This window comes from Acinonyx jubatus, chromosome A2, assembly GCF_027475565.1.
Source record: "Acinonyx jubatus isolate Ajub_Pintada_27869175 chromosome A2, VMU_Ajub_asm_v1.0, whole genome shotgun sequence".
NCBI lineage: Eukaryota > Metazoa > Chordata > Mammalia > Carnivora > Felidae > Acinonyx > Acinonyx jubatus.
This window is the reverse complement of record NC_069383.1, coordinates 5,922,884-5,937,166: the sequence shown is the minus strand read 5'-3', so window position 1 is coordinate 5,937,166 and position 14,283 is coordinate 5,922,884. Positions and strand designations below refer to the sequence as shown.

The 14,283-nt window shown below is 57.2% G+C and overlaps 1 protein-coding gene across 3 annotated transcripts in view; it reads right to left on the bottom strand.

Annotated features, from left to right (window-relative positions):
* SMARCD3 (SWI/SNF related, matrix associated, actin dependent regulator of chromatin, subfamily d, member 3) overlaps positions 1-14,283 on the bottom strand; it is a 30,153-nt gene that overhangs the window by 14,201 nt on the left and 1,669 nt on the right. The window contains exon 2 of one of the 3 annotated variants that reach the window (XM_053217846.1): positions 13,871-14,011. In XM_053217846.1, the coding sequence (XP_053073821.1) occupies positions 13,871-13,909 (39 nt within the window). In that variant the 5' untranslated portion in view covers positions 13,910-14,011. Of the gene's footprint in view, positions 1-13,870; positions 14,012-14,283 lie in introns of those variants that run through there. The other 2 variants (XM_053217847.1, XM_053217849.1) reach the window with 2 other exon arrangements.

Here is a 14,283-nt window from a genome sequence, read left to right as displayed (position 1 = left end):
GATAAGTGGCACGATTGAGTCCTTCCTCTCTTGTTATGCGGGGGGTTTTGTCAGTTTAATGGGGTGCTCTGCGGCCCCCTCTCTGACCCCCACCTACACCTCACACACGATAACTGCAAACATCAGCATGTTGAAACTGCCGGCCACAGGAGGGGTGGAGAGATGGGTCACGGGGGCCTGAGCACCCACCAGCCCAGAGGGGAGGCACATTTTGGATCTGTGGCAGCTTTGCACTCTCCCCTCACCACCGACCGCCATAAATTGGTCCCTTGGGGCCATCCATGCCCAACAGCTTATAGCACTATGAAAAAAAAACCAACACACAAAAAACAAACAAACAAAAAAAACGAGCCACACTGGCCGGCTCTCCATCTTGGGGAGGATGGGGAGGTATCTACATGGGATCCTGAGGTGTGCTCTAAGTCCCCTGCAGCCTAGGGGTGCCACATGGGGCCAGCTCTGCGTGGTGCGGTGGTAGGGAGGTGCATCCTCACTCCCCAGCCAGCTCCCTCCGGACCAACACTGGCCGGTCTAGTAGATTCAGGGGCAAAAACAAGGGATTCATGTTCTCGGGACTCGCAGGCTGTTAAGACTCCAGGTGGTGGCGAGCCTTTCCTGCCTCTGCCGGCCTCCTGAGCTGCCCATCCCAGCCAGGGCCTGGGAACGCACCCATCCCACCGTGCCCTCTGCCTGGCCGAAGCCATCACTCCTGCCCTGTTTACACCCCCATGGCTCCCAGGCTCCTGCCCTCCTTTTCCTTGGCAGACAGGAGCCGCATCCCAGCACCTCTGACTCCTCTCCTCGCTCTCCTGGAACTCAGTGCTTCCTCATGACCAGTGTCAGGACAGTCTCCTGGTGGCTTAATGTCCTGCCCCTTACCCCCCCCCCCCCACCGGAGGAGCTTCTGAGGCCTCAGCTACTACTCTGCCCAGGTGGTCAGAGGGATTTCTGCAAACCGCTGCATTTTGCAGTCTAGGATGTCACCTGAGTGAAGAAAACTGAGTAGAATAAAACAAAAACAAAAACAAAAACAAAACAAAACTTCATGTCCTTAAAGAATTTTTCAGGGAAATTAAGCCAAATGCCACTGTGCATGGACTGTGTAGACAAAACATGCCTGGAAGCCACACGCAGACCTGGTCTCCCAGGTATCTTCAACTCCATTAGGAGTCAAGGGTGGGCCGTGCAGGGGCTGAGGGGGCTGAGAAAGCCATGCCCTCCCCTCCTCACACGACACTCTGTCTCTCCCATGGTCTGCCTTGAGTGCACCTGCCTTCCTGCCATGATGTGTTCTTGCTCGTGTCAGGCACCACAGAAGGCCCCAGACTCCCCTCACCGGTACCCTCAGCTGCATAAGGCTCTGTGTAGCCCCTCTTCTCCCAGTTCCCGACCTGAACCCTTCCACTGCGCGGTCTGTCACAGATAAAACTTTCCAATACACTTGGCCGCTTCCGTGAACATCGCTTTTGCTTTCTTGTGACAGAAGCCCTCCAGGACCCACTCCCCCCCAAACTGCCACTGTGGTGGCAGAATTTTTCCCAGAGCACCCCTACCACTGGCCTCGGGGTGGGTAGGGACCCTTCTTGCCCCTCGCAGCTGCTTCCAGAGCCCTGGCTCTGCATCTGCCCCACGTCTGCTGCCCGTTTCTCGAGGGCTCTAGCCCCTGGCTCGCTGTCCCTCCCTGACACTCGGAGACACTCACGGACTCTGTCCTGTTCTTGCTGCTCTCTGGGGATCTTCACGGGGGGTCTTTCCACACCTCTGGTCTCTCGCTCCGTGGCCACCTCTCCTCTGGAAATTCTCCACCCTCCCTCAGCCACCTGCTCCAGGGTCACCTACTGGGTCTGGTCACTCCAGTGGCCCCTCACCCCCTTATCAGTCCGAGGCAGCTCACTCTGACTGCCACCCTGTCTCCTTCCAGCTCCCTCTGCCCAGCTCCCTGATGCCCAAAGCCCGTGACTCCACTGGAACCGCTGGTCCATTTCTCTGACCTGCACCCCTCATCACAATGAGACTGTTACGTATGATCCTTTTTTTTTAAATGATAGAACACATAACATAAAATTTACCATTTTAACATGCTTTGCACATACATACTCTTGACTCTCTTACTTAAGGGTTCAATCCAGTTTCGCCAACTCCTCCCCTGTCCCCGGGACCTGAAGGTGGCTGGAGAAAGACACACGGCCACCCTGACCAGGTCTCGCTGTCAGTTCAGGAGCACCGACTTCACCTGGCCTCCTGCTGCCCAGCCGTCCCCCTGTCCCTCGTCCACGCACGCCCCCTCCCACTCCGCTTCCTACAGGAGTCTCCACATCTTCTCCCCTCCAGCCTCCAGCTCCTCCCCCACTCCTGCTCCCAGTTGAGGCCCTGGCTTCCCACCTCACGGAGACACAGAAGCTTCTAAAGAACTTTCACCTAGCCACCTCAGGGCACGCTTCCAGTCAGTTAAAGCATCCGACTTTGGCTCAGGGCAGGATCTCATAGTTTTGTGAGTCCGAGCCCCGCATCAGGCTCTCTGCTGTCAGCGCCCTCCCTCTGCCCCGCCCCCGCTCATGCTTTCTCTCTCTCTCTGTCTCAAAAATAAACACTGGGGCGTCTGGGTGGCTCAGTCGGTTGAGCGTCCGACTCTCGGTTTCCGCTCGGGTCATGATGTCGTGGTTTGTGGGTTCGGGCCCCACACTGGGCTCTGCGCTGACCATGCGGAGCCTGCTTGGGATGCTCTCCCTCTCTCTGCCCCTGCCGTGCTCGTGCTGTCTCTGTCTCTCTCAAAATAAAGAAAATGATAAATAAATAAATAAATAAATAAGCATTAAAACAATAATAAATTTTTAAAAATTTTAAAACCAGGAGATGGTCTTTGAGGCTGGTCTATGATCAAGGATTTCATAGCCCAAGCTAGACTCGGCCTCTCTCGTGACCCCACACAGGGCACCCTCTTTACTCTTGGACTTGAATAGCTGTGGAGACGGCTGAGAGGCCCCAAAGACTTACCAGGGAGTGGGCAGAAGGGAGGAAAGGGAAGGAGTGGTCTCAGAACCTTCTTGGTGCCCACCCCTCGTTTCCAGGATCCTTTGTAATTAAGGCCAGCTGGTGCCCAGCCCACCCATATAATGAACCCCCTCTGGGTAGCCCCTCAGCCAGCCCTGACACCCTTGCCCTTGCTCTCAGATCTGGGCTTTTGTTTTGGCCATTGCCACCTAGTCTGTCCTGGGACAGGGCTGGGACAGGGAGGCCTTACTGCCCTACCCATTGTCCCCGTTCTTCGGGGGTCCCGTCCTCCCCCAGGCCCTGAACCCACTGCCCTGGGTGGGGTCTCTGCAGGCACCAAAGTGTGATTACTCTGAGCTTAGACCCAAGAACAGGGCTTCTCAGCCTTAGCACCATTGACATTTGGGGCTGGATGATTCTTTATTGTGGGGGCCGTCTCATGTATCGTACGATGTCAGTAGCATCCCTGGCCTCTATCCAATAAATTCTAAAAGCACTCCCCCGGCCCCCCTCCAGTGCAACAAACAAAAATATCTCCCAACATCGGCCTTTGTCCCTGGAGGGTGAAGTTGCCCCGGGGTTGAGAAGCCGTGCTCTTGAGCTGGATGGTCTTGGGTTCACACTCAGCTCAGCCACTGGGTGGCCGTAACTTTGTACAGGTTACTCGACCCGTCTGAGATCCATTTTCCCTGTCTTCAAGACAGGGAGCCCTACGCCTGACTCACTGATAGATGTGAGGATTCAGACGAGGTCGTGTCATGTCCGGAATTCAGCACGGCGCCTGCCACAGAGGACACATTTAACAAGTAATCGCTGCCATTACTGGATTCCTGATGCTAAGCTGGCCCGAGCCTGCGGGGCTTGGCTGCCTCTGCTCTGCCTTATCTCTGGGTCCTAGCGGTCCTGCTGTCGAACAGCTCCCAGTTGGGAGAGTAGTGAAAACAGGGGGCCCCCAGAGCCCCCCAGCTGTGGGACCGTCCCACATACCATGGAGGGTACCTCTGAGGGGTCAGCCAGGCAATTATTCACAGTGGCTAATTCTGGTGGCTCTGGGAGCCCGTGAAGAGTCTGGGTTCCACCCAAACCACCGGAAGCTTCCTTGAGCACAGAAAGTGGCATTAGTCTGCAGGGTGGGTCTTACACGGGAAGCCTGTGTGTGCAGCCCAGAAACCTGGTAAAGGGCTGCAGGAAAGGAGGGCAGGGAAACATTCCGAAGCCACCAGACGGAGCAAAGCACCTGCATTCACACCTAAGAAGAATTCTACGGGAGACCACCGGGCCAGAAGAAGCTGAGGTTTAAGAGCTGCCAAGGGAAGCATCTGGAAGAAAAGCAGGGAGGGCCTCCTCGCACGCCTGTCCCCTTCCTCATCTGCCGTCCTGCTGCTCACTTGGCGGGCACCTCCTGTGTGACTGTTCAGTGCAAAGGGCGGCTCAGCCACACAATAGACACGACGTAGCCTCGGCCCTCGGGACACAAGGAGGACTGGCCCGGGGCTGGAGGGGCTCCCGGCATCCATATGGTGAGAAGCTCACGTCCACCCCTGCACGCAGGACAGCGGCCGCTCTGGCAAGGGGTCGGGGGCGTGCAGGAGCAGCACGCCCCACGCCAGAGCCCTGGGCTTCCTTACGGGGAAGAGAGGCATTCAGCTCCCACCAGCTGGCCCTGCAGAAGGGCCGCGGCTCGCAGGTGGCTGGCCTGTGGCAGGGGCGGGGAAGCCAGCAGCAGCAGCCATGCCCGAGGGTGATCCTGGTCCTGGCAGAGGGGGCCATGGAGCCAGCTGTGGGGTGCGCCGGTGAGTGCCTGCAGTACCTGCGGGGACAAGGGGCTCGAGGCCCCCTTTGGCTCTGCCCGTCCCCACGCGCGGAAAGCTAGGGCCAGGCGAGGAGCTGGCGTCCCAGTGGCCATGGGGCCCAATGGATCACACCTTGGCTCCTCCTGCGGTGGACACGACCCTGGGTCACCACCCGGACGCTCTGGCTACCTAGAGCTCATCTTCTTCCTCTTCCATGAGACGCGGCTCCAAACTCTGAAGGCAGCCCTCGCGGTCCCCTCCCCCCGGGCACAAGTTGAGTTGTGTCTCCCCCAGCAGAACTCATTTGCTGGAGTCCTAACCCCCCCACCTTCAGAATGTGTTCTTATTGGGCGATGGGGTCTTTATGGAGGTAATCAAGTTAAAATGGGGCCATTAGGGTGACCCTAATCCAGTATGACTGGTGTCATAAAATAGGGGAAACTGGGACACGGGGACAGATACACACAGAGTGAAGACTGACGTGGGGGAGACAGCCATCTGTAAGCCGAGGAGCGAGGCCCGGGCCAGATCTTCCCTCACGGCCTCAGAAGGACCCGAGACCCTGTTGACGCCTGGATCTCGACATCCCGCCTCCAGAAAATACGTTTCCATTGTTTAAGCCGCCCAGCCCGGTACTTTGTTACAGCCTAGGAAACGAATCCACCCCCTAACACTGCTTTCAGTACTCCTGTGTGGGCCCTCCTGTGGCCTGCCTGCCAGTCCCAACTGCCACCGGTCTCTCCCCTTACGTCCCCTGGCTTGACCGAAGCCATGCAAAGCTTGGGGCTTTGCAACGTGGGGCTCGAACCTACAATCCCGAGATCAAGAGCCGCTGGCTCCACCGACGGGGCCAGCCAGGCGCCACCCCCCCCCCCCCCGCAATTCTCTTCCTACTCTCATTGTGCCGAAGCACGTCTCCCATTCCCTGCTGGTAAAACTGCCTATTTGGACTCAAGAACAGATACTTATATTTATTCCGTCTCATAAGAATTAGCCCATTATTCTAGCTCGCGATCTTTCGAATCCCCGTTCTGTTATCCGCTGTATCTGTCATCCTGTCCAGCTGTGTGTCATTCACAAATCCCTGAACATGACCTTCCCTCTTCATCTGGGTCTGTGCTGACTATTCTGGAAAAGGACAGGCACCAGGACAAAGCCCTCTCTCCAGACAGCCTACAACCTCTGAGCTAGTCTTCAATTGGCAGCAAATGGGCTCAATCATAGAAACATCCAGTGACGTGCCATAGTGTCACGTTGCTGGTTTAAAATCGGCCGCGGTAGGAGTATTTATGCCATGGAAATTGGCAAATAGTACAAATCAGATTTCAACTCCCCCTTCCCACCCTGTCAGGAGCCGGTTGTTAAATATTTACCAGCACACTACTGCGTCCAGCCCACGTCTATGTGTCACGCTCCAGATATTGGGAGAGACTTTGTCAAACCCCTTCAAATGAACACGTACATCTTTACGGAGCTCCATAGCCTACAAAATAGTTCGGTATGCATTATTTAATTTGGTTCTTTCAACATCCCAGGGAGTTAAACGGCTGGATATTACTATACCCATTTTATTTTATTTTTTATATTTTTTAATGTTTATTTGAGAGAGAGAGAGAGAGAGAGAGAGAGAGAGAGAGAGAGAAACAGAGTGCAAGGTGGGGAGGGGCAGAGAGAGAGAGGGAGACACAGAATCCGAAGCAGGTTCCAGGCTCGGAGCCGTCGGGACAGAGCCCAACGCGGGGCTCGGACTCACAAACCCTGAGATCATGACCTGAGCCGAAATCGGACGCTTAACCAACTGAGCCACTACTATACCCATTTTAAAGATGAGGAACACAAGGTTAATGACTGATTCAGAGCCAGAGAACTAGTCAAAGGTGGGCTCAAACCCGCCATGTTCTGATCTCAAGGTCGTGTTCCTTTCGGCTCACCAAATGCCCCCCCCACCCCAGCCGCCACCGTTAGTTGTCAAAGTTGCCCTGAATGCCCTCACCGGCCACTGCTCTGGGCTTAAAACACAGACAAACTGTGAGGGGAATTCTACCTGTGGTCCCTCCCATTCACAACACGTCATTGGGATCCTTGTTTCTACCTGGGGGAGAACCCTCAAGTTTTCAACAAGCCTCTTTGCATTTTGCTTAAAATTCATCGTTGACAAGAGGTTGTCTAAAGTGACCGCAGCTCAATGCAATGTCTCTCAGGGTGGGACCCTCGATGGAGTTCTCAGGGCTAGGAATGCTGACTCAGGGCTCTGGGCCAGAGGGCTAGAAGAGGTACCAGGTGGGTGGTGACCGCAGGAGGGGAGCCCAGGGAGGAAGTTGCAGAGTGGGCAGGCAGACAGGTGTCACTTTGCCCACACTGTGTCTTCAACACTTTTTAAGGGGCGCCTGCGTGCCTCAGTCAGTTAAGTGTCTGACTTTGGCTCAGGTCATGATCTCACGGTTTGTGGGTTCGAGCCCCACGTCAGGCTCTGTGCTGACAGCTCACAGCCTGGAGCCTGTTTTGGATTGTATCTCTCTCTCTCTCTCTCTCTCTCTCTCTCTCTCTCTGCCCCTCCCCTGCTCACGCTCTGTCTCTCTCTCAAAAATAAATAAACATTAAAAAAATTTTAAAAAACGCTCTTTAAAAATCTCAAAAATTGAGAGATTTCACACCAACAGCCAGATTTCCAGAAGCTCTCAAAAAACTGGAAATCTGGCAACACAAGCCCACCGATGCACTTGGAAACAATCAGAGAATGCTAACAGGGCTGTCCCTTTTTGAAGAGGCAGGGTTTCTCCAATTCACCAAGCCCCCCCCCCCCAATTTTAGGGGTTGCAAACTCTTAACGCCCAGGGGCCCAGCAATTAATGTAAATGAGGGGCGGGAGCTTTGTGCACCAGGACAACTAGCCTTGACCTTGGGCCTCAGTGCTGGGCCTATAGAAAGGGCTGGCTGCTTTGCCTCCTTCAGGGTCACTGTGGTTTGGGTCACGGCACACCTCGCTGTTCCTCCCCCATGGGACGCTGCCAGGCGGACCCCAACTGGGACTCTTGCACCAACACGATGAAACTGTGTTTCAGTTTCTCTCACTCTTGTGAGGACCGATCAGCTGAACCACGAAAAATCCTCCACAGTTCCTAAAACTTGCAAGAGGCTCTCAGTCAACACCGGTTGCTAGTATTCTGTGCTCGTGTGCTTGGCTCTCCTCTGTCCTGTGGGAGCTGCTCTGGGGTCTCAGGCGACAGAAGTGGGGGGCGGGGCTGTTGGGGGGGGTGTGGCGGGGGAGTCTGGTCTGGTGGGGCTGTGGTCCACCCAAAGGGCATTTTTAAAAACGTTCATCTATTTTGAGAGAGAAAGAGCGGGGAGAGGGGCAGAGAGGGCGGGAGAGAATCCCAAGCAGGCTCTGTGCTGTCAGTGCAGAGCCCGATGGGGGGCTCAAACCCATGAACCAGGAAGAGTCAGTCACTGAAACAACTGAGCCACCCAGGCACCTCCCCTCAATGGGCATTTTTCGAAAGGGTATCTAAGATGGTTTCTTCTCGAAGGAAGGGGTGAGAGTAAGACGGGGGGTGGGGTGGCAGAGTAGGGGCTCAGAGAGGAAACTGAGGCAAGAGAAGGCAAAGCCAAATAATGCTTCCTGCTGGGTGGGGTGTGGGATCTGGAGACCGAGCTGGAGCTCCGCCTCCCCTCTCCCTACCGCTGCCCTCCCCCTGCGGGGGGTGGGGGGGCCCTCCTCCAAGCCCACCCCCTTGGACCCCTACTGTGACTTCAGCTGCCGACCCGGAGGAAATCAGAAATCTGCTCACAGCTCGGGAGAGTCAGAGGACCACAGCGCTCTCTCCTCCACCTGCCGGCTCACTTTTTTTAAATTTCCAGCTCAAAACTTTCGTAAAGGTAAAGAAGGCAGGCTTCTCAAATACGCAGATGGCGTCAGGCTGGATGGAGGGCTGCTGGCTGGGAAGCCGGGCTAAGGCTAACCAGAGAACTCTGCGTCTGAGTTCAAGATACGGGAGCGGGGAGAACGGGGTTCTCAGCGGACGGGAGGAGAGGCCCAGGGGCTTCTCACTGGCTCCAGGCCTTTCTGAACCAACAGTGTAACAGCAGCGAGAATGGCCAGCTGGGCCTGGAACCAAGGGAGACATGGTCACAGGGTCTACAGAGGACAGCTAGACGTGCTGGTGGGGAGGGCAGCACTGAGCATCACATTTTAACCCACAGGGTGACAAGGGGCTCTCTGGCATTCACGGCGTTCTGGATCTTGACCCGAGTGCTCAGTACTTAGCATCCCACCGAATCTCTATAGAAGGGGCGTCAGGTCCTACCTCACAGAGGAGCCACTGAGGCTCGGAGAACTAAGTGCCTCTGCCCACATCAGCCCAGCTGGCAAGGGGCAGAGCCCAGCCCCCAAGTCTGGGACGTTTGAAGAAGCCAGACCTGCACGTTCCTGACAGCAGACCCAGGAAGTGTGGACAACCGCCTCCAAATGTCACGGAGGCAGAAAGGGGTTTATTCTCTGTAACTCCAAAGGGGAAGGCCAGGGTCACAGGCAGGAAGATTCTCCTCACTTTAAGAACCACTAAACAAGGGGGGGTGTCTGCGAGCATGGCGAGCAGGTCCTTTCGGAGACAGACTGCCCAGCTGTGGGCCACGAGCGGCTCAGGTGTCGGCAGCTCAGGGTGGGGAGGCCGGAAAGGCCCACCCTTGCGTTGTGGGGGTGCAGAGAGGGCAGGGCTAACGGTACAAAGGGGTCTTAGGGTCATGTCAAGATCAGCGGTCAGAGCCGCCTCCCCCCCACGTCCCACCTCATTCATTCACAAAGTGTTTTTCTGCGTTGTGCTGAACAAGACAGATGCAGGCTGTGCCTTGAAGGACCACTACCAGGGATCATTTAAATTGGGGGTACACGCTAGAAGATGTAAGGAGGTGGGACTTGATGCCTAATCGGGGGAAGGGGGGAGAAAGTCTCCCTGGAAGAAGTGGCATTCCAGTGGAGACTTGCAGGATGGACAGAACCAGGCAGGTGAAGGGAGCTGGAAGGGTGTTGCAGGCAAAGAGAACAGCATGTGCGAAGGCCCTGAGTGCCAGCAGGTGCCGGAAGCCCATGAAGACAGAAGACAGAAGAGATCAGGTCTGCGCTGCAGGAAGCTCTGGCCACCTTGGTGGGTTGGGGCTGGGAGGAGGGGCCCAGACTGAGCGGGGGGGGGGGCGCTACTGAGGCGTCTATCTCCGTGGTGGTCCGGGCAGAAGACAGCAGCGGCCCCACTAAGGTGGCGACGTGAGAAATGGGTGGGCAGAATTGAGATGTGTCTAGGACATAAAATAAAATAAAATAAAATAAAATAAAATAAAATAAAATAAAATAAAATAAAATAAAATAAAATAAAATGAGGTGATTGCTCCAACAGAGAGAGAAGGAAGGGGGAGGGTCAAATGTCACTCCCAGGTGAGGGCTTGAGCTTCTGTATCACTGTCAGCAATATGGCCGGCCCCACCCCCACTGTGGAGGGGACCCTGTGTTCTTGTCTTCTTGTGTTCACCAGGAAACTTCTACTCTGTTCTCCTGGAGAGAAGACTCTGGAACAATCCTACCCCTCCTCCCAGGCCTCTTCTCCTTGGGAGGGGCTCCCTGCCTGATGAGGTGGGGGCCTGACATCTACTGGACAAGCTCCTCTCCTGGGTCAGGGGTGGTGACATCAGGGCCGTCCCCTGCAGCCTGTCCTTCCCTTGTGGGTGCATTCGCTGGCCCGAGGGAGCCCATCTCCACCTTCCTATGCCCTCGGTAAGCAAACCCAAGTTAGGGCGTGGGGTCCACCTGCTACATCCAGGCCTCAGGTTCCAGCTTCCTTCTCCAGCCCGCAACAGACACGCGTGCCTACTTCTCGGTGGGTTCGCGACCTAGGGCGTAAGGCGTGTGACTGGTCTCACCCTGTACCCAAACTCACCTGCTGGGCATATGTGCGGACGGAGGTCTCTGTTTTCCTGCAAGGATGCTACGCTTCCCCAAGGACGTGACTGGACTTAATTCCCGATTTTAAACAGACCTCCCCGCTGCTGGATGCTTCTCAGAAATGTTGTGACCGTTAGCGTGTAACCTGAAGGCGGGCAGCGCACTTCTCTGGGTGTGCTAGCTTCGGGTTGGGATCGAGCACGATCAGCGATGTTTACACGGCAGCCCGCTATTGTGTTGCTCTTTGCCTGGGCCCCGGGGAAACCTGCGGTATTGCTGAGGACATCGCTTAGCTCTGGTCACCCAGTGTCCCTCTCGGGCCATCACACAGGAGAGACTTCCTGGGGTCTCATGGCCCCAAATCACAGTGTCTCTGAGCCGGTGGCGTTTGGTTCTCTGGGCAGCGTGAATGACACCCGTGCTCCTGTTTTCCCACCGCGGAAGGGGCCCCAGGGCCTCACGGCTTGTGTCTCGCGCGCTAACCTTATCTGCGGCTGCAGCACATTTTCCCGCCCCTCGGGTCCCCACGTCCTGCCTTCCTCACTATGTGTGTCTTTGCAAACTGCCTCCAACCCTTTCTGGGGTGGGGTGGAACACAGGCCCACTTTCCGGCGTCCTCCTGTCCCCGCCTTTCTCCCCTCCCCACAGCATGCTGCTCCTCGCTCCGGGCCCCAGAACGTTCTTCGGTCTGAAAAGAAGGTTGACACGGGAGATGATCCAAGTGTGCAAATTCCGGGAAAGGCATGAGCGGGGGACACATGCTCGTAAGACACGTTCTCGGATCTCCCGGACGTAAGTTTAGGTAACAAAGAAATGGGTTTCACAGCTTGGGAAGCAAACGAAGGAGTGGGCCTGGCTGAGGTGGGCAACTGTTCTCCCACGGGGTCCTCATCCGCGACCGGGGGTCTGCACACCCCTCACCCGCGCGGGAACACCAGGGACCCGGCCGTGGCCCCCACCAGGCGTCCCTCAGCTGCACGCCCACCAGATGCGGTGATCTGAGAGGCCTCCGAATCCTGCCAAACCCGAGGGCCATTCACTCATCCTGGGTGTCTGTAACCCAGCCTTCTCTCGTGACACCTCCTCCAGGGGCACCCCCTCCCGGTGACACCTCCAGCTCATTACCTCCGCCACTTAACGCTCGCTAATAACGAGCTCTCGCCTGCAATCACGCTGCCAGCGCTCGGGGCAAAGACAGCCTCCAGCTGCTTGCACGCCTGGGCTCGTGCCGACCGTGCTGTCTAGACGGTAGCACGGGGCCTGTCAGCATCCAAATGACAGCACGTGCCCAAGCCGCCGAGCGTCAAAGCCGGCTCCTTGCCTGGGATGGCACATGCTGAATGTGACTCTAAAACAAAACGCCAGAAACTTCCCGCAGCACCTCCCTCCTTACCCCCTTTGTCACATAGACAGGTTGGGACTCCCGAGTCCGTAGGAATCTCAGGGTGGACCCTCAATTCTCCTTGTGACCGGGCTGCTCCAGGACCACGTGTTGCTAGGATGTACCCAGAGCACTCAGCCTCCCCCCCTCCCCCCCCACGAGCTTCTCAGGCCTCCCCTCCTCAATGGCCCATCCTTCAGGGTGATCACCTCCTTCAGGCTGGGTCTAGAACAACCCAGCTCTCTCTGTTGGAGAGCCCCGTTAGGGCTTAGCTCAGCGTACCCCAGACCAGCCATGATGTACAAGGACTCGCCACGTGGGGACCTGGCTGTGGTGTACCTCCCGGGGACCCCAGCTGCCCCCCCCATCAGCCCCACCTACTAGGCAGGCCTCCACCCTCAGACAGCCTCAGACAACTTTAGAGTTGCCCCGAAAACGCACCAGGGTTCACCTTTTCTTTAGGATTCTGCATGAAAAAGCCAAGCCCTGCTAGCTGGGGGCACAGGCCCACACTTAACACAAGGCAGTGGTCAGGTTGTGGGGCAAGGGGCAGGACCTTTGTTTGGGGGCTTGACTTTCCTGCACAGCATTGCATTTGTTTCCACAGTGACCAGCACTGGGTGACAGCACCAGGCTCCCCCAGCAGCCGGTGACAGCACCGTTCTGGGCCGGCGGCAAAGGCGGGGGGGTGGGGGGAATGGGCTGCCCTGACCTTCAGAACAGCCCAGGCAGGAGAGTAAGTTCGTCCGCTGCTTCTGAGGAAGGAGGAGCTGAGGAAGACACCCTCATTACACCCACTCCCCGGATCTCTGAAAGCCCACTTCAAATTGTTCCTTTCAAGGCCTTCCCCCTCCTCCACGGGCCTGAGGCCTGAACTGTCTGCTGGGCACTTCCCTCGGGATCTCCTAAATCCATTCCTCCTGCCGGATTATGGTTCCTGAGGGCCGGGACTAAGTCCCTAACACCCCCAGGGCCCCACGGCGCCCAGCCTGTCACAGGGGACTCCCGCTGGTGAGGTGGCCAGAATGGCGGGTGGGGGCTGGGCAGGAAGGACTCAGACCAGAACCGCAGGCCTCCCGGACCAGGAGCCAGGCCAGCCTCCTCGCGCTCTGCCAAGAGGAGGCTCAAGAAGGTCCAACTCACGCGCAAGGGGCCTGGAGTCCCTGTGCGCTTGAGGCCCGCCTACTGAGGCCACGCCACAGGCTGCCACAGCCACCCCCTCCCGCCAGGAACAAACCCCCGCCGGGGTTCTGGAAGCCGTGTACAGGGTGGCCACCGCATGTCCGGAATTCGTTTTCTACAGCCCCGGCGTGTCGGGCAGAAGCAGGCCCTCCCAGCTAGCAGAGAGCATGTGTGCACACGGTGTGCATGTGCGTGCACGAGCACACACACGGCTGAGCACAGAGGAGGTGGGGCAGCGTGTCTGTGGGTGAGGAGGAAGTGAAAGAAACCAGAGCCCCAGACCACTTTCACCTGAACCAAAAGCTGGTTTCGGGCTCACTGGTTCCTGGCTCAGACTGGCTTTGAAAGGCAGGAGCGGGGAGCCAGGAAGTGAGGGCGCTCAGAAGAGGCGGCGGAAGGGTGGAAGGAGATGTCACCAGGGTCTGGGGAGTGGCCGCAGCAGTGGGAGGGGGTGACCAGAAGCACTGTCACGGGTCTGGCTTGGGGCCGAAGTGCCAAGAGGCGGCCTTGGGGTAAGACTGGAGGCCAAGAGCCAACACCTCTCAGGGGGGTCCCAGGGCTCCTGCTCCTGGGTTTGGAGGGGGCAACGCCTACCTGTACCACGGCGGGTGGGTGCTGAAGGCCTGGAGTCATAGGTGGCGGGGTCCTGCAGCGGGGGAGTCATCCAGTGCCCCCTCGGTGCCCGGGCCCAGAGCCCACTGCACCTGCAGCACCAAGGGCCATTGTGAGGAGAATCTGAAAGGAGAGGGCAGTGGGAGGGGTGGCCCAGACCCTGAGCCCCAAAGGCAGAGTCCAAATGGACCTCTGAGGGCTGATGAGGGAGTCTGAGGGGGCCAGCTGGGTGGACCACAGTCTGTGACAAGGAGGTCCGAGAAAGAGAACAGGAGGGGTGCAGAAAGGGACCAGGACGGAGGTGACAGGCACGTGGGAGCAGTGTGAGAGCAGGAAGCAGTCGGCAGAGACCAGGTCTTGCAGGACTGAGCTAGGACAGAGCAGAGCAGAGAACC